Here is a 26,204-nt window from a genome sequence, read left to right on the forward strand (position 1 = left end):
TGGTCTGCGCTGCTTTGGCTCTGCATTGTCCCAGTCTGCTGAGTGAGGGATCGTCTGCCAAGCGCAGGGACAGGGAGAAGTGCACACAGCCCAGGCACTGTTATCAGCTGCTGGGGAGGACCTGGCTCTAATCATTTACTTACAGTCCCTGGCTGTCAGTAATGTGACCTTGCACGCTGCGTGCTTCTGAGTCCTCCGTCCTTCAACACATAGACGGACCATGCCTAGCAACCTTATTTTTAAGCACAGGTAAGAGTAGGCAGTACAGGGAGCAAAACTGTGGAATTAAGGTGTAGTTGAATACACAGTGAAAAGTTGAAGTAGGGCCACCAAGGTGATATTAAATCACATTCCAATACTCCCAAAAAAAATAATAATAATAATACGACAGTTATACTTTAAAGGGGCTGTCCCACGAAAAATAGTATTGTTACTGAGTATCTTTTTAGCGCCACCTGCTGTTAGTTCTATTTCTTTGTCCTGCTCACTGAGAAGGCCGCACATGCTCAGTTCCATCCTTCAACTGCCTCCTGAGCTGTGATAGGTAGAGCTGAGACACGCCCCCTTAGCTGCAGCAGAGAAGACACTAGCATAGCAATCAATAGGGAGATCTCTGGATCCATGTGAGGTACAGGGCTGCTTCTAGCTTTGTTAGAAAGATACTGTCATGTCCTACATGATGATATAACTTGTTTGCATTACTCATGGGGTAACAAAGGGGTTGTCTCAACTCGCTCCACCTCTGGAACCTGCATCTATCTTTAGAACGGAGACCGCAAAGTGAAGGAGGGCACACCGTGCATGAACGGCCGCCCTCCATTCATTCCTATAGAAGCGCTGAAAATAGCTGAGCTGCACTCAGAACAGTCCCACTGAAATGAATGGAAGCACGGCCACCACTCCGAGCCATGCTCGGCTATTTTCGATGCTCCCATAGGAATGAATGGAGGGTGGCAGCGGATGTGAGCTCCGTTCTAAAGATAGGCGCAGGTCCCTGAGATGGGACCCACACTTATCCTAGGTATATGCCCCCAATGTCAGAGGTGAAACAACCCCTTTAAAGTAATGTCTCAAGAATCCTTTCAATTCCCACCAGGCCTAAGACAATACCAAGACTGTACAGATTTAACCCCTTAAGGAACCGGGGCGTACAGGTACGCCCTGATGTCCTGATACTTAAGGACACAGGGCGTACCGGTACATCCTGTGTATTTGCGATCACTACCGCACAGCCGGCAGTGATCAGAATGGGGTGCCTGTTGAAATCATTCAGCATGCACCCTGTGACAATGCCTAGGGGGGTCAATTCAGACCTGCGTTTTGTAGCGCTTATGCAAGTTTCTGATCCCTGCGGTCCGTAACCGCAGGGATCAGAAACCTCAAATTGCCTGGATTTCAAAGTTAAACCCCCCCCCCCCCTTCAGTCCTCTGTGTTTTTGTGCCTGCGGGCGGTGCGGGAGGCAGTGTGTGTGGGGGGGGGGGGGGGGCATGCGATCTTCCGCCCACCCGCCGTTTATTATCAGGATGACCGAGTGGTTAGATCAGAGTGTCAGCTGTGCAGATGTCAGCCGTTTTAACCCCTTCCATGCCACGGTCCGTAGAGACCGCTGTATGGAAGAGGTTAACAGGGAGGGAGCTTCCTCTCTCTCCCTTTGGGGGGCTGCTGTGCCTTTTCAGCCCCCCCGAACAGGATGGGGTCACAGAGGGAGCAAGCCCCCCTCCCTCCCCTTCCCCGTCTGCTCAGTTGTGGCAGACGGGGAAGGTTCCCATGGCAACAGGACGCCTTCTCAGGCATCCTGTTGTCCATGGTGCTGAACAAATCTGTGCTAAAGGCAGAGATCTGTTCAGACAAAATGTATGTGAAATACAGTACAGTCAGTGGCGTAGGGATCGCCATAGCAATGGCTATGGGGCCTTACGCCACTGGGGGCCCGGGCTGCCGGCTGAGAATAAAAATTCAAAAATTCAAATGCGAGTGGCGGTGTGATAGGGATTTTAATACCGGGGAGGGCGCACTGGGGGCAGATGGAGAAGGCACGGGGGGCAGATGGAGAAGGCACGGGGGGGGCAGATGGAGAAGGCACGGGGGGGGGGGCAGATGGAGAAGGCACGGGGGGGCAGATGGAGAAGGCACGGGGGGGGCAGATGGAGAAGGCACGGGGGGGCAGATGGAGAAGGCACGGGGGGGCAGATGGAGAAGGCACGGGGGGGGCAGATGGAGAAGGCACGGGGGGGGCAGATGGAGAAGGCACGGGGGGGGCAGATGGAGAAGGCACGGGGGGGCAGATGGAGAAGGCACTGGGGGCTGATGGAGAAGCTACTGGGGGCTGCTGGAGAGGCTACTGGGGGCTGCTATGAGGCATGGGGCTCTTATCTGAGGTCTGATTGGGAGTCATTCATATTGGGGTCTGAGCTGAGGCCTTATTGGGGTCTTATTAACATTGGGGATCTTATTGGGGCTGTTAGCTGAGGTCTGATTAACATTGGGGGTCTGATTGAGGGTCTGACCTGAGGTGTAATGATTTTTTTTTTTCCTGGAGCAGCTTGGAGAAAAAAGGCCTGAAAGTCTCCCACACTCCTTCTGCCCGGCCAAGCCAGCCAGCACCCCTGAGGCCAAGCCAGCCAGCACCCCTTAGTCTTCAGAACTGTAAGTAAATTATATATAAGGGGAGCTTATAATATGAAAGGGACGAATTATGTCAGAGCGGCTCTTCACCTACACGTGTATCAGCACTAGATATATACCCCTTACTCTCCCTAATACCTAAACTACACAAGATACATATCCCTACCTTCTGTCTAATACACATACACACCCCACGATATGTACTTTCACCTTCTTGTGTTACAGACCCCTGTACAATTTAACAATCTTCTTTAATACACAGACATTTAGATTCATACATTTCCTACACTGGCACAAATGCATTGCCAGTGACCAACTGTCTGTGCTCAGTCCTACGCGTAACCGTCGCAAGTGCATGAGGAGCTGCGGATGTGGCGGCGAGATCCGAGAGGTATGTGGGGGGCCCATACATTTTTTTTGCTATGGGGCCCAGTCATTTCTAGCTACGCCCCCAAGTACAGTACACTATATAGTGTACTGTACTGTATCATACAGACATCAGTCAGACCCACTGGATCTTCAAGAACCAAGTGGGTCTGGGTAAAAAATTAAAATAAAAAATACATTTATCCCCCCCCAAAAAAATAAAAAAAATTCCCTACTCATGTTATATATCACCGCGTCCGTAACAACCTGATCTATAAAACTGTCCTGTTACATTCACCGCACGGTAAACGCCATAAAAAATAAAAACTATGATGAAATTGAAATTTTGCCCACCTTACTTCCAAAAAAAAGGTAATAAAAGTGATCAAAAAGGTCATATGTACGCCAAAATAGTACCATTGAAACCGTTGCCTCATCCGGCAAAAGTGAGCCCCTACATGAGACAATGGCCCAAAAAATAAAAAAAACCTATGGCTTTCAGACTATTTAGACACTAAAACAAGTTTTTTTGGTTTCAAAAAAGATATTATTGTGTAAAACCTTTATAAAAAAAAAAAAAAAAAAAAAAAAAAAAAAGTATACATATTAGGTATTGCCGTGTCAGTAAGAACCTGCTCTATAAAAATATCATATGATCTAACCCCTCAGGTGAACAATGTAAAAATAAATAAAAATGGTGTAAAAAAATACATAATTTTGTCACCTTACATCACAAAAAGTGTAATAGCAAGCGATCAAAAAGGTATACGCACCCCAAAATCATACCATTAAAACATCTCATCCTGTAAAAAATGAGACCCCAGCTAAGACAACCGCCCCAAAAAATAAAAATAAAATAAAAATAAAAATATGGCTCCGTCCGTAACAATCTGCTCTATAAAAATAGCACATGATCTAATCTGTCAGATGAACATTGTAAATAAAAAATAAAAACGGTGCCAAAACAGATATTTTTGGGGAGATTTTCCATTTTAATCAATTTTTTCACGTAACAAAGCAAACAAAACTCTATTCATTGCCCTGATTTTGTAGTTTACAGAAACACCCCATATGTGGTCGTAAACTGCTGTATGGCCACACGGCAGGGCGCAGAAGAAAAGGAATGCCATATGGATTTCAGAAGGCAGATTTTGCTGGACTTGTTTGACACCATGTCCCATTTGAAGCCCCCCTGATGCACCCCTAGAATAGAAACTCCAAAAAGTGACCCCATTTAAGAAATTACACCTCTCAAGATATTCTAAACTGATTTTACAAACTTTGTTAACCTAAGGGTGCATCAGGGGGGGCTTCAAATGGGACATGGTGTAAATAAACCAGTCCAGCGAAATCTACCTTCCAAAAACCACACGGCGCTCCTTTCCCTCTACGCCCTCATGTGGGGCCGTACAGTGGTGTAAGACCACATATCGGGTGTTTCTGTAAACCGCAGAGTCAGGGCAATAAATATAGAGTTTTGTTTGGCTGTTAACCCTTGCTTTGTTAGTGGAAAAAATGGAAAAAAAATTAAATTCTGAAATTTCATCTCCATTTGCCATCAACTCTTGGGGAACACCTAAAGGGTTAATAACGTTTGTAAAAATCAGTTTTGAATACCTTGAGGGTTGTAGTTTCTAGAATGGGGTCACTTTTGGGTGGTTTCTATTATGTAAGCCTCACAAAGTGACTTCAGACCTGAACTGGTCCCTAAAAAGTGGGTTTTTGAAAATTTCTGAAAATTTTTAAGATTTGCATCTAAACTTCTGAGCCTTGTAACATCCCCAAAAAATAAAATAGCATTCCCAAAATGATCCAAACATGAAGTAGACATATGGGGAATATAAACCTATAACTATTTTTGGAGGTATTATTATGTATTATAGAAGTAGAGAAATTGAAACTTGGACATTTGCAAATTTTTCCAAAATGTGGGTAAATTTTGTATTTTTTTTATAAATAAAATAATAAAAAATTACTCCATTTTACCAGTGTTATAAAGTACAATATGTGACGAAAAAAAACTATCTCAGAATGGCTTGGATAATTAAAAGCGTTTTAAAGTTATCACCACATAAAGTGACACTGGTCAGATTTGCAAAGAATGGTCTGGTCCTTAAGGTGAAATAAGGCTGTGTCCTTAAGTGGTTAAAGAGGCTGCCTAAAATTTAAAAAGTTTTTAGGAGTGGCCATGCATGGGCTGAAAATTTAAACAAAGCTGAAAAAGAACAAAAAGAAGCTACTCTCCTTATTAGAGCCGGCTAGACTGGAAGGGTCACATGTCATCTACACATTAACATCATTACTGCTGACCAAATAATGGCCTCAGCAGCGAGGTGTGCAGGAACAGCATAGACCAGAAGTGACCGCAAAGATGAAAAGCACAGCTCCAGCAAGGTGAGTGGTGAGGGTTTTTTAAGCCTATGTGCAGCCACCCCTAAATTTTTTTTTTAGATATTAGACAACCCATTTGGAGGTGTATTCTAGCCATTCCGTTTTATCATCCATTCACAGTACAGATGAGTTTGAGAACAGCTTCTAGAACTCAGGTTCTAGTGATGATTATTGTACAGCTCATAGACCTCCCCTAAGTTATTTTCTTGGTGCTCCCCCATCCCTCACAAATACCTCTCTATGTCATAGAAAGCAAATTATCCTTGTGGTACAGTTTTAAGACTGTGGAAGGAAATCCCTCTAATCACCTAGTCAAACTTAGGACCCCAAAGCTGCAAAACAACTGTGCTAACCACTGAGTCACCCCGGTGCTCTAACATGACAAGCCACCGTGCAGCTTTATTAAAGGGTACTTATCTTTGTATGTTTCTAGGGGCATATATAGGTGTCTTCCATTATTACCTCTTGCTCCAAGTCTAATAAAGCTTGTCTGTAGGGCTGAAGAATCGATTCTAATCCTCTGCAAAAAGCCCTCAAGTATATTCCATGCAGACCAACCTGCCCCAGCTGGGATGGGTGGTGATCCTGGAAAATAAGTACAGCTATTATTTATACAACGTAAAATGCAAAGCTGACATATACACATGAGATATATCTGTATTTACATATACAAGATCAATATCATTTACAATGGCACACACATTCTGGAGAGCTGGTATGTCATATAAACATATATGGGTAGATGACCTTTATGAGAAGAAAGCCCAAAAATGGAAAGTTACCACACCACCTGTTAGTAGAACAAAACCTCTGCTTTTGGTTTTCTAAAGTCCAAAATTATATTATTAGTCTGTGCTAAAAAAAAACAAATACCAGGAGGAATGCAAGGAACAGAAAACTCCTTTGGCTGGTTTCAGACGAGCGAGTGTCACGCTCTGGACTTGCAGCGCAGCTCCCGTCCTGAACTTCCAGCACTGCCGGGGTCGCATAGCATTATATTGATATATGATGCTATGTAACCCTTACAGTTCTGGACTGTATTGGATAACACTGACAACATTATGTCAGTGTAATCTACTACATTCCAGACCTCTATGGTTTACATAGCATCATAAATCAATATAATGCTATGCGACCCCGGCAGTGCTGGAAGTTCAGGACGGGAGCTGCGCTGCAAGTTCCAGAGCGTGACACTCGCTCGTCTGAAAGGGGCCTTACTCACAACTCCAAAGTGCACCGCCTGTCCTAAAAAAATGGTAGAGCTCAGGACATCTTATTTGGAACCCATTACAGATGTAAACCAACAGAAAATTTGCGACTATAAACCCACAGATAGTCAGCGGCATGTCAACTCCAGTGTTTCAGAAATTATCACCACTAGATGTGATTTGACACATGAAAGGCACAAATTACAACCCAGCAAATATTATACAAAAAAAATAAAAATGCAACAACCTCAAAATCTGCAAAACAGTGTTTTGAAAACAAAGCGTGGACAACAGCTTATGGGATCCCAGAAAAAACTCTGGCTGGGTTACATGTTATACTCAGACCCCCCTCAAGAACATGTAGGTCTCCCCTAACTACTCATCTTGGCAGTTAGAGAATGCAGGACATATGTGAGAGTGAGTGGCAGTGTGAGGGTATGCTGCATACCCAAAGGAAACCTCTACCTGCCAATATTCCTCAGCTTCAGAGACCATCACTGTGTATTATAAAGGTATTATATACAGATTTGCTTCATGGTCACTGAGCGCATTGTAAATTTTGCTAGCCAAAGATATTGATTTCCTCATAATATGAATATCTTGCCATGTACTGATGGAGAGGCCATATCAGATGCCCATAACTGTTTATCTAGGTATCAAGGAAAAGTTTGGCCCCTTAATTTCTCAGAATCATCAACTCCTTCCCATAAAGTACTCTTTATACAGGCTGATGCACAGGCAATTACAGGGATGGAACCAAACATTCCAGATAATTTCCTGATTGTCAGTGGAGATGAGAACCGCATTTACATATAGGAATCCATCGCTTGTCTTCAGACAGATTCACTGTTGCAGCAGATCCCTATTTACACAGGGCAATCTACTGCTCACAAACAATGATTTTGGTGCCCGCATCAACAATGTTTTCACTCGATGAACAATGAGCCATTGCTCATTCACTGGATGATTGGTGGCACCCTTAGGGTCCATTTACACAACCACATCCATTTTGTGGACTGCAAACCATGGATCCAGAAAACATGGACATGTATGTGATCTGCAAGATGCGGCAAAAAAATTGGATAGGTCTTACCTTTTGCAGCACATCCGCATAGACCTAATTGCACACAGAAGGGCTTCCATGTGCCTCTGGGGTGCACACAACTGGTGTCAGTGTTTTGTGGATCCATGGTTCGCAGACTGCTAAAAGGGACACGGCTGAGGGATAGGACCCTTACACAGAGCAATTATCAGGAACAATTGTTCATAGGAACACTCCTTCCAGATAATCTAGCCTTGTTAAAGGACTTTAAAGGAGTACTCCGGCTACACATAGTAGTATCTAGGTTACAGAGCTTTCTCATGCAAATGGCTCACTAATACAATGTTATTACCAGTTTTGCTGCCTTTGGCCTCATGCACACGACAGTTTTTTTTCACGGTCCGCAAAAACGGGGTCCGTGATCCGTGACCGTTTTTTCGTCCGTGGGTCTTCCTTGATTTTTGGAGGATCCACGGACATGAAAAAAAAGTCGTTTTGGTGTCCGCCTGGCCGTGCGGAGCCAAACGGATCCGTCCTGAATTACAATGCAAGTCAATGGGGACGGATCCGTTTGATGTTGACACAATATGGTGCCATTTCAAACGGATCCGTCCCCATTGACTTTCAATGTAAAGTCTGGAGTTCTTTTATACCATCGGATTGGAGTTTTCTCCAATCCGATGGTATATTTTAACTTGAAGCGTCCCCATCACCATGGGAACGCCTCTATGTTAGAATATACTGTCGGATATGAGCTACTTCGTGAACCTCAGATCCGACAGTATATTCTAACACAGAGGCCAACCACCATCGCCCCCCCCCTCCCTCTATAGCAGTAACATTGGTGGCAGTGTGCGGCCTCCCATTCCCTCCCCCCCCATCATTGGTGGCAGCGGAGTTCCGATCGGAGTCCCAGTTTAATCGCTGGGGCTCCGATCGGTAACCATGGCAACCGGGAAGCTACTGCAGCCCTGGTTGCCATGGTTACTTAGCAATAGTACAACAGTATAAGATTCATACTTACCTGCTTGCTGCTGCGATGTCTGTGACCGGCCGGGAGCTCCTCCTACTGGTAAGCGACAGTTCTTTAGCAATGTGCCGCACAGACCTTTCACTTACCAGTAGGAGGAGCTCCCGGCCGGACACAGACATCGCAGCAGCAAGCAGGTAAGTATGAATCTTCTACTGTTGTACTATTGCTAAGTAACCATGGCAACCAGGGCTGCAGTAGCTTCCTGGTTGCCATGGTTACCGATCGGAGCCCCAGCGATTAAACTGGGACTCCGATCGGAACTCCGCTGCCACCAATGATGGGGGGTTGGGGGGGGAATGGGAGACCGCACACTGCCACCAATGTTACTGCTATAGAGGGAGGGGGGGGGGGGCGATGGTGGTTGGCACACTGTGCCACCAACGATTTAATACAATAGAGGGAGGGGGGGGGGGCGATGGTGGGCGCACACTGTGCCACCAACGATTTATTACAATAGAGGGAGGGGGGGGCGATGGTGGGCGCACACTGTGCCACCAACGATTTATTACAATAGAGGGAGGGAGGGGGGGCGATGGGGGGCGCACACTGTGCCGCCAACGATATTCAAACTGGGGAGGGGGGGGGGGGCTGCCCCCTGCTGCCTGGCAGCCCTGATCTCTTACAGGGGAATATGATAGTACAATTAACCCCTTTAGGTGCCGCACCTGAAGGGGTTAATTGTGCTATCATATCCCCCTGTAAGAGATCGGTTGCTGCCAGGCAGCAGGGGGCAGTCTTGTACAAAGTTTGTAGTGTATTCTAACCTGAAGCGTCCCCATCACCATGGGAACGCCTCTGTGTTAGAATATACTGTCGGATCTGAGGTTCACGAAGTAGCTCATATCCGACAGTATATTCTAACATAGAGGCGTTCCCATGGTGATGGGGACGCTTCAAGTTAAAATATACCATCGGATTGGAGAAAACTCCAATCCGATGGTATAAAAGAACTCCAGACTTTACATTGAAAGTCAATGGGGACGGATCCGTTTGAAATGGCACCATATTGTGTCAACATCAAACGGATCCGTCCCCATTGACTTGCATTGTAATTCAGGACGGATCCGTTTGGCTCCGCACGGCCAGGCGGACACCAAAACGACTTTTTTTTCATGTCCGTGGATCCTCCAAAAATCAATGAAGACCCACGGACGAAAAAACGGTCACGGATCACGGACCCACGGACCCCGTTTTTGCGGACCGTGAAAAAAAAACTGTCGTGTGCATGAGGCCTTTATCTGTAATAAAAGTACCTTTTTTGGGTAGCCAGCCTTTTGTCTATTCAAAGTTTTCTATGGATGCGACCTGTAGTTTTCTGTGCAGCATGGTCGAGCATGCACAGTTATTCTCTGCCAAGCTTACTTCCTCATAAGCAATGGAAGCACTCCCATGGATGAGCACCTGTGCATAAGCCCCACCCCTGAGAACGCCTGGACCCGCCCACTTATGGACATGGTTTTTGTTAGCCCCTCCCATTTCGGCCAAGGACAATGCAAGAGAATCATGGGAAATATATTCAGAATGTTTGTTTCCAGCTCATATGATGTAAGCGAAAGTGCCATAATAGTAAGAGCAGATCACAGCAAAATGGGAGAACAGTAGTAGGATAGAAAGGTAACGCTGGATACCTGAAAACTGTTCCTGAATGGATTTAACACATATTGCAGTGCAACAGTGCAGTTTAAAAAAAATAGCTCACACAAACGGAATAACCCTTTAAAGGGGTTGTCTGGGTTCAGAGCTGAACCTGGACAAACCTCCATTTTCACCCAGGCAGCCCCCCTGACTTGAGCATCTGATCAGTTTATGCTCAGATGCTCTAAATCGCACAGGGCAAGGGCTCTTTTGTTTAGAATAACACACTGCCGAGCGGAAGCTTCCGCCCAGAAGTGTGTTCGGTGACGTCACCGGCTCTTATGGGCGGGCTTTAGCGCTTCCCTAGCCGTTTTACTGGCTAGAGCAGCTCTAAAGCCCGCCCATCAGTGCCAGTGACGTCACTGGGCTCCCTGAGCAGCCGGAAGAAGAGGCTTCAGCTCGCATGCAATAGACCCGGTACGTCACAGAGCATAAGAAAACAGTCACTTCTGGCTAAGAATTTCCTATATGAAAACGGGGCTTCAGAAATATGTGGCAAAGATAGGACATGTATGTATGTAATATGTATGTCACTCCAGTACTATTACACCAATGTCCCCCCCCGGACAACCCCTTTAAAGTGATGGTTTCAACCTCCACTGCCCTGTAACATCCTAAAGATAAGAAAAAGACATACTCTTCTCTGTTTCCAAAATGTGCGGAGGAGGGACTCTGCAGGATTAGGAGGGTGCCTATTGTTTTATCATTATATCATACAACCCTAATTTCACTAAAAATCTAAACTTTAAGTGGATAACTGTACTGTGCAACTTTGATGAAGTTGATAATGATTTATATATAGATTGTATTGTCAGAATAATACATTCTAAATGTCAGGAAAAAAAATAAAAAAAATACTAAAGCGTTGTCGCTCTCCGCACACATCACTCCTCACTCTCAATAACAATACTTGTCACAATCTTAAAAAGAGAGTTTTCCGAAATTAGTGCTGCGTTCATTTTCTACTTCTGAACACAACTCTGGGTACCATGCCACAGTTAACTCAAGATTTACAAGTTCTATTGTTAAAATCACAGATGGCAAACCAGTGGCATATGCCCCTCTGATGACCTGTCTACGTATTCCTGTAGATGCATGGCACCTCCTCAGAACTGCCTCTGCCTGATGTTTCTCCTCTCCTGCACCAAGCCCTGGCCAGACGAAGCCTGCCAGTAAGGAGATTTACCAGTGCTGAGACAATTAAGCACAACTCGTCTCTCAGGTCTCCTCCATACCCGGAACATACCTTAGGCCTCGATCACACTTCAGTGAATCACGGAGAGCACATGTACCCATTGATTTTAATGTGGAGAAACCATGGAAGCATGCACCACGCTCGCTGAAGTCTATGGGTCCATGAAAGACCAATGACACAACACGGATGACATTGATGTTCTGTCAGGGTCACATGGACCATTGGCAGGAGATGCTCTGAATGTTAATTTACAGCTGAGCAGTGTCTGTGTGGAATATGAATAACATGCATTGGGCAAAAAATGGACACGTGGACCAAAGACAGATTCTTCATGGATGAAAAACAGATTTTCCATAGACATTAAACTGACACAACACTGACAAACTGTGAAAGAGGCCTTAAAGAGGACCTTTCATGGGAATTTTATAGTTTACCTAAATAGCTTTCCTTGTGGGGTCCCCCCCCCTGATGCAGACACCCTGGTTGTTTTTTAAAAATACCACTCGTATTGCCCCGCTGTGCCCCCGTGTAGTTTTCCTGCTCAGGATGTCAATCCTGAGCATCGGTACAGGGAGTAGGAGATGCCAGGGTTTCTCGCAGTCCAATCACAGCGGAGAGCGTCACAACCAGGGAGGTGGGCCGTTTTTCCTCCCTGGTTGTGACGCTCTGCGCTGTGATTGGACCGCGGCATAGACATGGAGACGTGCATGTTCAAAGTTATATTTGTTTTATTGAAGCTTGCCCACCAATCGGCTGACAGTGCCAACCAGCTGTTCGCACCAAGAGAAGGGGCACCAACCATACAATTCAGCTGCAGTTGCTGCAACAGGGGAAATATAGTATCATATGTCAGCTGTTCAAATGACATGAACCGTCTGGTCCACCAGAGATAGTTTTTGTGAGCAGTTTTCTGCTCTGGATGTCCCCATTTCATTCATATTAACCAAGAGGCTATAGGGAAAGTGGATGCACACATGTGACTAAACATCTCCAGAACTTCACACACAGTAACACTTCACTTGTATACTATGCACAAAGAAAAAAAAGATTTTATCATTTGATACCCAATAAAATAAATGTTTTATTCCATACGCCAGTTAGGGCTTTTAGTTCACAGCGTCATGTGTTACAATGGTAACAGCACAGCATTAGAATCTTATGCTAATAAGAGTGCTGTGTATGAAAGTAAAATATAAGAAAAAAATAGTTATTCAACTTTTGACATATCAAAAGCTATCTGTAAGTTCAGTGACACTAAGTTTGGAGGGTGTGCAGCAATCTTTTGGCATTTAATGTTCAAAGGGGATGTCTGAGCCCCCAAAGCGATTCTAGTTATGTTCCTGAAAGAGTTCAGCATAAACAGAGAAGGCACTCATCTAATCACTGTCGCTCTGTTCCTGTGTCCACTGTGTCTAGTCCCCGGTGGACCAGAACTGTGACGTCCCATCTGTCACATCATGTAACATGCACTTTTGCAGTTATTTATTGGTCTCAGTGGAGACGTGTCCTCCGGCAGAATGTGACTGTGGGGGACATGTGCCCGCTTAGGCCAGTGAATGACTGCAGATGTGCACACGATTAAGGACGAGATGTCACACTAGACGGGACCCTAAGGGCTGGAACAGAGCAGCACTGACCAGGCGAGGGGCTTTTTTTTCTTTATGCAATACACTTTCAGGACTATAACTAAATGGCTTTGAGTCTCAGAAAACCCTTTCGAGGGGTTGTCCAACCCTTTACAGGTTATGCCCTGTCCTCTGAATAAGCCATCACTATCTGACTGGAAAGAGTCTGGCACCCCACCGACCAGCGGTTCTTCAGTAGCTCCGGAACGGATGGAGCTGATTACTTCCGTTATATAAAAGGAGCGAAACACAGTTTGGTGCATACACTATGACGAATTTCCTTGGGGTTGTAATGTAATAATTCTTCAGTAAGATCTATTAACCAATAATCTATGAATGGAAATATAACTGTTATATAACCGAAGAAAAGACATTGATACTATTGGCGATCAATTCATCACTATCAAATAAAATTTATATAAATATATTATCCACAAGAAGCACGTGTTCTTATTCACTAATTGATCAGCAACACAATAGTATTGAAGAGACATCTGCCTATTCATTTATTAAGTTATCATCACGGATTTATATACCGTTGTTATAAGAACTATTTACAAGAAGGACGAGTTTTTACTTATTTTTATATTCCACATTTTTATTTTTGATACATTATCAATTTTAAAAGGAGGGTCCATTATAATATATATATATATATATATATATATATATATATATATATATATATATATATATATATAATCCTGTAATTCTATATATGTAATCAAATTGGTAGCGATACAATCATGGTGTATAGTAATTGTTTTTTGATATAGGAATCATGATTCTTTAAAGGTAATCATTGGCATCAATTTAGATAGCTAGGGAAATATATTTATTTAAACTATTTTTAATAAAATGTAACATTGATTAAAATAATATAGTCTACTTTTCCATGCTACACCAGAGAATAGAGTGCCTGTCATTAAATTACTTCATAACACTTTAGCTATTTATTCAGCAGTGGGTGCGCCGAGGACAGTGCACCTTACTGCAGAAGTCTAGTAAGGTTGAGCCACTGTAGTAATATAATAGCATATTCGAATGTGCATATACCTTGACTTGTGGGTCTGACTTAAAACCCACAGCATGTCAAATTTATGTTGCGGATTTCGGCAGTGGATTTTCCGCTTTGCAATGAAAAGGGTGAAATCTGAACCAATGACAAAGTTAGAGGTAGGTGGAGAGTCCTTAAAAATGATTTCAGGGATTTAGGTCAAAAGCTGAGGGCAAGGACCTCAAAGGTAGTATTTTCCGAAATACTGCCTGTACCACGAGCCACACAAGAAAGGCAATGGGAGATTAGGGAGATTAACAAGAGGCTCAAGAACTGGTGTAGGAGGGAGGGGTTTGGGTTCCTGGAGAACTGGGCCGACTTCTCAGTCGGCTACAGGCTCTATCGTAGGGACGGGCTGCACCTCAATGGGGAAGGGGCAGCTGTGTTGGGGAAGAAGATGGCTAGAAGGTTGGAGGAGTGTTTAAACTAGGGACTGGGGGGAGGGTAATTATGTTATAGAATGGGAAGATAGTGCAGATAGAGACCGGGGGCAAGGTAGTGAGACTGGAGGAGGAATAGAAGGAGGGACTAGAGCAGTTCAGAAGGAAAGGTGTAGAGTAAAAAATATACATAAACCTCTCAAATGTATGTATACTAATGCCAGAAGCCTGACTAATAAAACTGGTGAACTGGAATTAGTGATGTGTGAGGAGGACTATGACATAGTGGGAATAAGTGAGACATGGCTGGATGATGTGGGTAGAGATACATGGCACTAAAAACAATAATAAATTACTAATAGGAGTTTACTATAAACCACCTAATATACCAGAGTCCACAGAAAATCTACTACTAAACGAGATAGACGAGGCGGCAAATCATAATGAGGTGGTTATTATGGGGGACTTCAACTACCCAGATATAGACTGGGAAACTGAAAGCTGTACATTTCATAAAGGAAACAGGTTCTTGGCAATAACCAAAGACAATTACCTCTCCCAAATAGAGGGACGGCCATACTGGACTTAGTATTAACCAATAGGCCTGACAGAACAACAGACGTGCAGGTTGGGGGACACCTGGGAAATAGTGACAACAAAGTAATAACCTTCCAATTATCATTCAAAAGAGCGTTTCTACAGGGAGGAACAAAAATACCAAACTTCAAAAAAGCTAAATTTAGCCAACTAAGAGAGGCCATAGGCCGAACTAAATGGGATAAAGTCCTCACAAATAAAAATACAGCCACAAAATGGGATATCTTTAAAAGCATCATAAAATCTCAGTGTGAGAGGTACATACCGTATGGGAATAAAAGGTTAAGGAACAAAAAGAAACCAATGTGGATAAACAGAACTGTAAAGAAAGCAATAAATGACAAAAAGAAAGCATATAAAACACTAAAACAGGAGGGTACCACGGAAGCACTAAAAAACTATAAGGAAAAAAATAGAACATGTAAAAAACTAATAAAAGCGGCCAAACTAGAGACTGAGAGATTAATTGCCAAAGAGAGTAAAACTAACCCTAAAATGTTCTTCAATTATATAAATGCTAAAAAGTATAAATCTGAAGGTGTCGGCCCTTTAAAGAGTAATGAGGGGGGAGTCGCAGAGAGCGACGAGGAGAAAGCAAAGCTGTTAAATATTTTTTTCTCCAATGTATTCACTGAGGAAAATAAACTGTCAGATGACATGCCGAATGTTGAAATAAATTCCCCATTAAAAGTGTCCTGTCTGACCCAGGAAGAAGTACAACAGCGACTTAAAAAGATTAAAATAGACAAATCGCCAGGAATGGATGGCATACACCCCCGTATCCTAAGGGAATTAAGTAATGTCATAGCCAGACCCTTATTTCTGATATTTGCAGATTCTATATTGACAGGGAATGTCCCACAGGATTGGCGCATGGCAAATGTGGTGCCAATATTCAAAAAGGGTCCAAAAACAGAGCCTGGAAACTATAGGCCGGTAAGTTTAACATCTATTGTGGGTAAACTGTTTGAAGGTTTTCTGAGAGATGCTATATTAGAGCATCTTAACGGAAATAAGCAAATAACGCCATATCAGCATGGCTTTGTGAGGGATCGATCATGTCAAACAAATTTAATCAGTTTCTATGAGGAGGTAAGTTCTAGACTTGACAGCGGCGAATCAATGGATGTCGTGTATCTGGACTTCTCCAAAGCATTTGACACTGTACCACATAAAAGGTTAGTATATAAAATGAGAATGCTTGGACTGGGAGAAAACATCTGTATGTGGGTAAGTAACTGGCTCAGTGATAAAAAACAGAGGGTGGTTATTAATGGTAAATACTCAGATTGGGTCACTGTCACTAGTGGAGTACCTCAGGGGTCAGTATTGGGCCCTATTCTCTTCAATATATTTATTAATGATCTTGTAGAAGGCTTGCATAGTAAAGTATCAATTTTCGCAGATGACACTAAACTGTGTAAAGTAATTAACACTACAGAGAGATCTGGATAGATTGGAGGCTTGGGCAGATAAGTGGCAGATGAGGTTTAACACTGACAAATGTAAAGTTATGCACATGGGAAGGAATAATGCAAGTCACCCGTACATACTAAATGGTAAAACACTCAGTAACACTGACATGGAAAAAGATCTAGGAATTTTAATAAACAGCAAACTAAGCTGCAAAAAACAGTGTCAGGCAGCTGCTGCCAAGGCCAATAAGATAGTGGGTTGCATCAAAAGGGGCATAGATGCCCGTGATGAGAACATAGTCCTACCACTTTACAAATCGCTAGTCAGACCACACATGGAGTACTGTGTACAGTTCTGGGCTCCTGTAAACAAGGCAGACATAGCAGAGCTGGAGAGGGTCCAGAGGAGGGCAACTAAAGTAATAACTGGAATGGGGCAACTACAGTACCCTGAAAGATTATCCAAATTAGGGTTATTCACTTTAGAAAAAAGACGACTGAGAGGAGATCTAATTAATATGTATAAATATATCAGGGGTCAGTAGAGAGATCTATCCCATCATCTATTCATTCCCAGGACGGTGACTGTGACGAGGGGACGTCCTCTGCGTCTGGAGGAAAGAAGGTTTGTACACAAACATAGAAGAGGATTCTTTACTGTAAGAGCAGTGAGACTATGGAACTCTCTGCCTGAGGAGGTGGTGATGGTGAGTACAATAAAAGGAATTCAAGAGGGGCCTGGATGTATTTCTGGAGCGTAATAATATTACAGGCTATAGCTACTAGAGAGAGATCGTTGATCCAGGGATTTATTCTGATTGCCTGATTGGAGTCGGGAAGGAATTTTTATTCCCCTAAAGTGAGGAAAATTGGCTTCTACCTCACAGGGTTTTTTTGCCTTCCTCTGGATCAACTTGCAGGATGACAGGCCGAACTGGATGGACAAATGTCTTTTTTCGGCCTTATGTACTATGTTACTATGTTAAATCCGCCGCAAAAGTGAAGTATTTACACCACAAAATTTGTACCATTTGGTCTTAATTTTGCTACAGCGCAATTTCGTGGACACGTTACGGTTTTTCCACTGTAGTGCACGTCTCCTGTGTGGACATACCCTTGGAGTGCATCTTCAGTGATACTCTCCAGCTCAATCTGACATCAGGCATGGAGAGCATTTCAACATGAAGAACGTCCTGCTCTGTCTTCTGCTGCCTCCCTTGTGGTGCAGGAATGAAAATTAAGAGCCATTAGCTGGTGAACAGCGAGGCTCCTGCTCAGTCATTAACTCTGGGAAGGCACTGCATCCTATGGACCCAGGCCTCATAGCAGACACAGAGTTGTAGGTTGGGTAGAAGTTCCTGAAAGTACTCCTAACCTTGACCTAAATACCAGTAATGTGTTGGACCCCATTATCCACTTAGACAGAAAATATAGTTGATAATGATAACTTTTATTACTTTTAGCAAATAATACATAAAGGAACAGACCTAAAACAAAATGTGATATGGACCAGAGCCTCAGAAGTCCCAGGGAACCCCCTAGCTCAAAGGCCCATTCAGAACCTGATATTAATACCTGCTGCTGGACATGCCCAGTGTACTGTTCAATGAACTCTGTGAAGCGAATATAGTCCGTCCCCAACTTGCAGAGACGGTTCAGTACATTGGTTTCTCCAGGATGAAGAAATGGCAGATCTTGGGAAACCTGCATAAACACAAAACACATGGCTATGTTATAATTTTGATAAGAACGTACAATAGCCTATAACTTAATATATTACATCTAGTAAAGGGAGATCGCGTACAGCAGTGAAAAGACGACGACTCCGGGACGAAGAATAAACTGGTGAAAACGCTACAACGATGGAGGCAGAACTTGTGCTCAGACGTGTAATGAAAAATATTGTACAGCTAGACACAAGGAGAAGACATAGGGGGACATTTCTTAAGGCCAGTGTATGACATGCTGAATTTAGTTAATCTCCCCCTGGGGTCAGATGTCCCACAACATATTAACAGGAGCAGGCCTCTTAATACCTGTGACATCTGTGCAGGTCCATGTGCCAAAAAGAAAATCTACGCCAGGAAGGGAGGCGGTGTAGATTTCCTTTGATGATGAGTAGATGATAATAAATGTGTCGGGCTGGCCATGGCCGACCCCACACTGCCCACTATCTGAACTCCCAAAAGTGGCACAATATTTTATGCAAGAATTGGGGTATGCAAAACATTGCAACTTTCTCAGGGTCCACTGTTGGGGTCTCCGCTAATCACCGGAAAAGTTGCCATGTTGCCTGTTTGAATGGAGTGGCAGACACACGTGTGTTCTCTTCTCCACTACATTCTATAGTTCTGCTGGAGTGGTACAAGCACTGAGCTATCTCCCCTGTTCTAGCAACCGTGAGGGCCCCAGTGATGAGACCCCCGCCGATAATAAGTTGTCTCAATGGGACAACCCCTTTAAAGGAAACCTGTCACCTCCCAAAACCATCCCAAGCCGCCAGCAGTACCTGCGTGTAGCCAGCAGCGTGTTTCTGATGAAGCCATTCTTCCTGAGGGCAGATGCAGCAAAAGTACTAAAAACGTTGTTTTATCCCCTGCCAGGCGCTCTTCTCCACACATGCTTGAAGTCAAGGGGGCAGCGGCCTTCTTGCTTCAAGTCACGGTAACCACACTCCCTTCGCTGTGACTGACAGCGCTTATGCAGTTAGTTTGGCTGCCTTTGCCGAACAGCCGGCTGTCAGTCACAGCGAAGGGGTTCTTTAGACTCGGGTTTATATTTTCACAGATTTCAGTTTCTATTCTAGGTTGGGTACCTTAGGTTTAGAACACAGCTCCGGGTCCTGTATAAAAAGCAGCTATCTACATGTGTCCACTCTAAGACATGGCTGGTCAGACGTCACTAACTTTCCAGTCTTACATATTTAGAGGTGCCATCAAGTGGAATGAGGTACCCTTGAGGAACTTGCACATGAATAGCAGCATCAAAGAAGTTAACAACCATCAGCAGGACCTCATTATCCACAGTTTAGAGCGCGCTGTATGATGATTTTGGAATAAACACTTCTATCCCCCCCCCCCACTCCACAATTAATGAGCCCATTTCAGTAAAGCAGCAGGAGATAAGCAGCCGCCCAACACTAAAATCCATCCCTCCTGAACCCTGACCATTTAATTGTCCTTGGCCGAAAGTCACCCAGGCCCTGTAATATGCACATAGAACAAGGGGTGGCATTAGTTTCGGGGCTATCTTTGCCTATAGACCAGGCATCCTCAAACTGCGGCCCTCCAGCTGTTGCAAAACTATAACTCCCAGCATGCCCGAACAGCCTACAGGTATCAGCCTACAGCAGGGCATTGTGGGACTTGTAGTTTTACAACAGCTGGAGGGCCGCAGTTTGAGGATGCCTGCTATAGATAGTCTGCTGGAAGATCCCATAAGACCTCCAATAACTAAGGTGCATAGTCCTTCTGCCAATAATGGGGATGTCTGGGCAGATGGCTTTAAAATGTTAGGACAGCAGAGAATAACAAAAAACCAAGGTAGTAATTGGCACTGCCAATGAACCAGTTGCAAGACCACCACCTTACATGTCCTGATGCATTACAGGGATGTTGATGGCCATCTGGACCAAATTACACCCTTCACCAGGACTGATGAAGGGCGTCTGTGCCCACGGAGAAAGCACTGAAATGGCTGGCATAACTTCACCTCCCCGGCTGTCCTGGGCAAGGAGGGAGTAAGGTGGAAGCTGCTTCCTACTCCATAGAGAAGAAGTCACTCAGGCAATTCACCTGCTTGTGCCCACAACCTATGCATCATCATCATCCATGCCATTATTCCTGGAAAGGACTTTACACAGGCTGCGCCAGAGCAGCAGAAAAAAAAAATCAATATGCCGATTTAAGAAAAGAAAAACAAAAACAAAAAACACAACATACATCGCCGGACATTAAAATGGGAAATTAAGCAAAATAATTTGATTAAATCAGCCATCCCTAGCATTGTCAAAATTGACCATGGCATTGGAGAGGTAAAAAAAAAAAAAAAAACTCAGCAGCACTCTCCCGAGCCTGCAATGGCTACCCCGAGCGGATACTGTATACAGGTCTTTCTGAATGATCCGAGGCTGCCACAGCAATGTTCTTCAGGAGACCCTGGCAGGGCTCCATAGGAACATAGTGAAATTCTCACTAATTCATTGGAGTGAAGGAGAGAAGTGATCTAATAATCACATGTTGAAGGTACCTAGGGGTACCTGTTTCGAAAAAAACAAACACTTTAAAAAAAAGAAAAAAATATATATATTTAAAAAATTCAAATGAACCACCTTTGCCTACAATTTAAATAAAAATAAACCATACTATTAAAATATAAAAATATTTATCCCGTGCGGTGAATGGCGTAACAGAAAAGAAAAAAATCATTTGCCGATTCTCCATTTTTTTATTGCTTCACCTCCCCAAAAAATGAAATAAAAAGTGAACAAAAAGTCATGATATCTTTGAAAAGTATAGATTGTCCTGCAAAAAACGAGCCCTCACACAGCTCAGTAGACGCAACTATCATACTGATCTGGAGAGTGACGGTAAGGGTCCATTCACATGTACGTTGTTTCTTTCCTGATCTGTTCCGAACAGATCAGGAAAGAAACAATGGACGTGTGAATGGACCCTTAAGGTGTAAAAACAAAACCCATAAAACTGGTGGAATAGGATTTTTTTTTTCAATTTCACCCTACTACTGTAAATCTTAAGCAATATTAAATGGTGCCATTAGGAAGTACAACTTGTCTCACAAAAAACAAGCCCTCATACGGCTATGTGAACTGAAAAATAAAATAAAAAAAGTTATAACTCCAGGAAGGCCGGGTATTAAAAAACACAAACAAAAAATGACTGCCGGGGAAATCTCACTGTGCCTGCGCTGAATACATCGCAGTGAGGAAGCCGGCTGCCAGCAAACGTCCTTCCCTCACTGCGCCGAATACTGAATGGGACGGCGCAGGCGCGAGATTTCCCCAGCAGACAGGAGACCAACGCTGCCCTGGCCCTGTCAATCAAATGTAGAAGGGCATGGAAAGAGGCGAGTGAACCCCCTGCTTCTAGAAGCTCATTTGCATATTATAAAAGTTTGTTTTTCTAAATAACGGTGGCACATAGTGACATGGTACTAATATAGTTATGTACAGCTGACATAAGCACATAGCTAATGTCAGCCAGCTTAATACCCATTTTTCTGATGATAGAAACCCTTTAACTTCACCCCTGCCGCTCAGGTCTGGATTCTTTGGTGCGCCGCACACCGATTCGTTGTTTTATAATGTCTGGAATGGACAGGGGACACATGTTCTGCTGCAGCCAATGACTGGCCACAGTGGTGATGCCCCCCCCTTTCCCCAGTAGCCCATTACTGGGTCACGTGCCGCTTGGGGGAAATGTCATTGCTTTGGCCAGTCGTTGGCTGCAGGGTCACAGTTGACAAGGAGTGAACTGGTGTGCGTAGAACCAAAAGAACTGGTTGGAGAATCCCTTAGACCTCATGCACACAGCCGTATCAGAGCGCTGGCCCGGTTATTTCCACCTGCCTGATTGAAGTGAATGGAAACGGTGGCGGCACAAGCGCGCTGCGCCCTCCTTCATGAGATAGGTGTATGGTCCCGTCCTACACCTGTCAGACAATGGGTGTAAATCCTAGCGATATGCCCCATTGTCTCAGATGGGAATAACCCTTTAATGAATGTTTTTACATTTATCTTTTCTTTGGCATAAGGAGCAGATAGATGGCTGCATGTAACAGCACGTACACAGACGACAGACACACTGCCACTGCAGGATACAGACTGACAGCAGTACAGATACAGGAAGCCCTGTATATGGCACCAGAACTAACCTGGTGTAAGGTAGAACTGGCTTATTGGACCATAGCAACCAATCAGATTCCACCTTTCATTTTCACAAGGAGCTGTGAAAAATGAAAGGTCGAATCTGATTGGTTGCTAAGGTCAAATAAGTTCTACTTTACACCAGTTTAATAAAGGGGGAGTTCATGTCAGCCTATACAACTATATAGAAGAGACAGCCCTAATACGTGCATGACTAAAACGGAGGCTCCATGAGCATCACAGTGACCGTAAGCAGCCACAGCTATACACCACCTGCAGGCCCGTCCGCTTATTCCAGGTGAAGATGCTGCCGGGATAGCCGCTCAGAGCCAGGAGAAGTTCGTGAATCATCTCCACGGGCCCAGACACCGGGAACCGCGATGCACTGCAATGTTTACATCAGTCCCTGCCGCCTCCACAGCCCGCCAGCCCTCAGCTTCAAAACTAAACGGACTACAATTCCCGAAGTGCTTCGCGATGCAGCCAGGGCAGTAGCGCCACTGATTGGCTGAATCCTACTTCCCGACATGCTTTGTTTATCCACTAGTCTTGCGAGTGACAGATACCGTAATTGTATGCGCAGCTACCGTATTTACCTGGGAAATACAATATAGTCAGGGGCGTAGCGTGGGGGGGGCCAGGGGGGCCGTTGCCCCGGGCGCCAAACTGCAGGGGGGCGCTCCGGCGCCGGCTGAAAGATTTTATAATGTAAGTTTTAAGTTTTTTTTCAGGTTGCGTTGCGCCGTTGTGGCATGCGGCGCAACGGCCGGCCAGAGAGCTCAGCTGTTTAGTGCGCGCCCGCCCGGCCCTGCCGCCCTGATGCAGATCATGATTCATTCATGATTTGTGCGGTCGCGGCGGGCGCACTACTTACACTAGCAGCTAGAGTCATTACATACATGATTGGCAGCTGGCACCGCCTCCTTCTCCTCGCCGCCTCCTTCTCCTCGCCGCCTCCTTCTCCTAGTGCTAGTGGGTGATGTCATTAGGCTGGCCGCTGGCCTGGCTCCCTCCGGCTCCGCCCACTTTCCAGGCGGGAAACACAGTGCGGAGCGCGGGAGCCAGAGCCAGCAGAAGATTGCCAGGAGGCAGGAGCAGGAGGCGGCGCCGCGGCAGTCAGAGTCACTCACAGCAGCAGTGTGACTAGCAGCAGTGGGCACTGTGTCACACACAGTCACTCCAGACTCCAGTCAAGAAGACAAAGAACTGTTGAGTCTGATGAGTGAGCCCTGAGCCGCCCTAGAAGAGTCCAGAGTGACAGAGTGGAGTCCAGTCCAGACTGAGACTACTACAGAGCAGAGGTAGAAAGGGAGTTAGTGGCACTAGTAGTGACGTGTAGTGATTAAGTTGGGTGGCCATGTAAGGCTACTTTCACACTAGCGTTCGTCGGTCCGCTCGTGAGCTCCGTTTGAAGGGGCTCACGAGCGGACCCGAACGCAGCCGTCCAGCCCTGATGCAGTCTGAATGGAGCGGATCCGCTCAGACTGCATCAGTCTGGCGGCGTTCAGCCTCCGCTCCGCACGGACAGGCGGACAGCTGAACGCTGCTTGCAGCGTTCGGGTGTCCGCCTGGCCGTGCGGAGGCGTGCGGATCCGTCCAGACTTACAATGTAAGTCAATGGGGACGGATCCGTTTGAAGATGCCACAATATGGCTCAATCTTCAAGCGGATCCGTCCCCCATTGACTTTACATTGAAAGTCTGAACGGATCCGCGCAGGCTACTTGCGCACTTGCGAAATTTTTCTAAGTTATTAATGCAGACGGATCCGTACTGAACGGAGCCTCCGTCTGCATTAATATGATCGGATCCGTTCAGAACGGATCCCATCAAGCGCTAGTGTGAAAGTAGCCTTAGCCAGACTGAGCAGCATGCAATAATAATGGTAATAAATCAATGAGTGAAGTGCCAGATCTCTGCCAGGCCAAATAGGTGGTGTGGCAGTCTGGCATTCATGGTTCTGATGTGGCAGCTTCTAGGTATACATTGGGGCCATAATATATAATAATTATATAAGGGGGCCATCATTAATTATACATAGGGGCCATTATATATTATAATTATACAGAGGCTATTAATAATGGGCCCTCTGTATAATTCTAATATATAATGGCCCCCCTGTATAATTATTACCGTAAATATTATGGCCCCACTGTATAACTATAATTTATAGTTATACTGTGGGGCCATAATATATAATAATTATACAAGGGGCCGTTATATATTATACAGAGGGGCCATTATATATAATAATTATACAGGGGGGCCATTATATATTATAATTATACAGGGGGGCCATTATACAGTATATTAGAATTATACAGAGGGCCCATTATCAATAGCCTCTCTGTATAATTATAATATATAATGGCCCCTATGTATAATATATAATGGCCCCTCTGTATAATATATAATGCACCTTTGTATAATTATCATTTATTATGGCCCCTCTGTATAACTATAATATATAATGGCCCCCTGTAGAATATATTATGGCCCCCTTGTATAATTATTATATATTATGGTCCCTCTGTATAACTATAATATATAATGCCCCCCTTGTATATTATATATAGTGACCCCTCTGTAATATTAGGATATATAATGGCCCCCTCTGTATTATTATTATATATAAAATGGCCCCTCTGTATAATTATTATATATAATGACCCCTCTGTAATATTAGGATATATAATGGCCTCCTCTGTATTATTATTATATATAAAATGGCCCCTCTGTATAATTACTATATATAATGACCCCCCCTGTATTATTATAATATATAATGGCCCCCTCCGTATTATTAGGATATATAATGGCCCATTATATATCCTAATATTACAGAGGGGCCATTATATATTATACAGAGGGGGCCATTATATATAAAAATAACTAATAATAATAAAACTCTGCAGAGATGAGACGCGGCTGAAAGAAGGTGTCATGGCGGTCTTATCTCCGAATGAAGACGCTGAGGAAAGTCTACATCACAGGAGACGTCACTGGATGGATGAGGTATGTGGTGCTGTATTCTCCTGTATATTTTGTAGTGATGTATGTAATGTCCAAACACATATTTGTTTCACGGTAGGGTTGGGGGGGTGGATTGAGAATTTGGCCCACCCTGCCGCATCCTGGCCCCAGACTTCAGGTCACACTGTGTGTGTGTTCTGAATTCTGGGGCCTTATACCCATCTACTACATCATCTGTACTTAGAGAGTTACCACCATGTTATCTGTGGTGTTACATAGGTCTACTACATTATCTGTAAAAGGGGCGTGTCCACAGGTTGGGAGGGGGGGCGCAATAAATGGCTCGCCCCGGGTGCTGGCAACCCACGCTACGCCACTGAATATAGTCAATTGAAAATTCTTGTTTTTGCCTCTGACTTTTATTCCCCAGCATTCATCTGGTCTTGTCGTACATACATATAGAGGCTGGCCATTTATTACAATTATGTGGCGTGTGTAAATACTATTAACCATGTTGAGCTTTGTAGTGCGCCTATGTCCACTCATATACTGTACATGAGAGTCTACCAGTAGTGCCCCCTGTGCCACACATTGTGTGCCCCCTGTAGATAGTGTCTTACTCTGTGCCCCCTTTAGATAGTGCCTTACTCTGTGCCCCTTGTATATAGTGTCTTACCCTATGCCCCTTGTAGATAGTGCCTTTATCTGTGCCCCCTGTAGATAGTGCCATACTCTGTGCCCCCTGCAGATAATCCCTTACTCTATGCCCCTTGTAGAT

At 44.4% G+C, this 26,204-nt stretch overlaps 1 protein-coding gene across 1 annotated transcript in view; it reads right to left on the minus strand.

The window, feature by feature from the left end:
• Positions 1-22,894, minus strand: part of TUBGCP4 (tubulin gamma complex associated protein 4) — a 99,852-nt gene extending 76,958 nt beyond the window's left edge. The window contains 3 exon segments of the mRNA XM_044279560.1: positions 5,846-5,968; positions 18,146-18,274; positions 22,728-22,894. Coding sequence (XP_044135495.1) covers positions 5,846-5,968; positions 18,146-18,274; positions 22,728-22,805 — 330 coding nt within the window. The 5' untranslated portion in view covers positions 22,806-22,894.
• Between the last annotated feature and the right edge of the window lie 3,310 nt (positions 22,895-26,204).

Source organism: Bufo gargarizans, chromosome 2, assembly GCF_014858855.1.
Source record: "Bufo gargarizans isolate SCDJY-AF-19 chromosome 2, ASM1485885v1, whole genome shotgun sequence".
Lineage (NCBI taxonomy): Eukaryota > Metazoa > Chordata > Amphibia > Anura > Bufonidae > Bufo > Bufo gargarizans.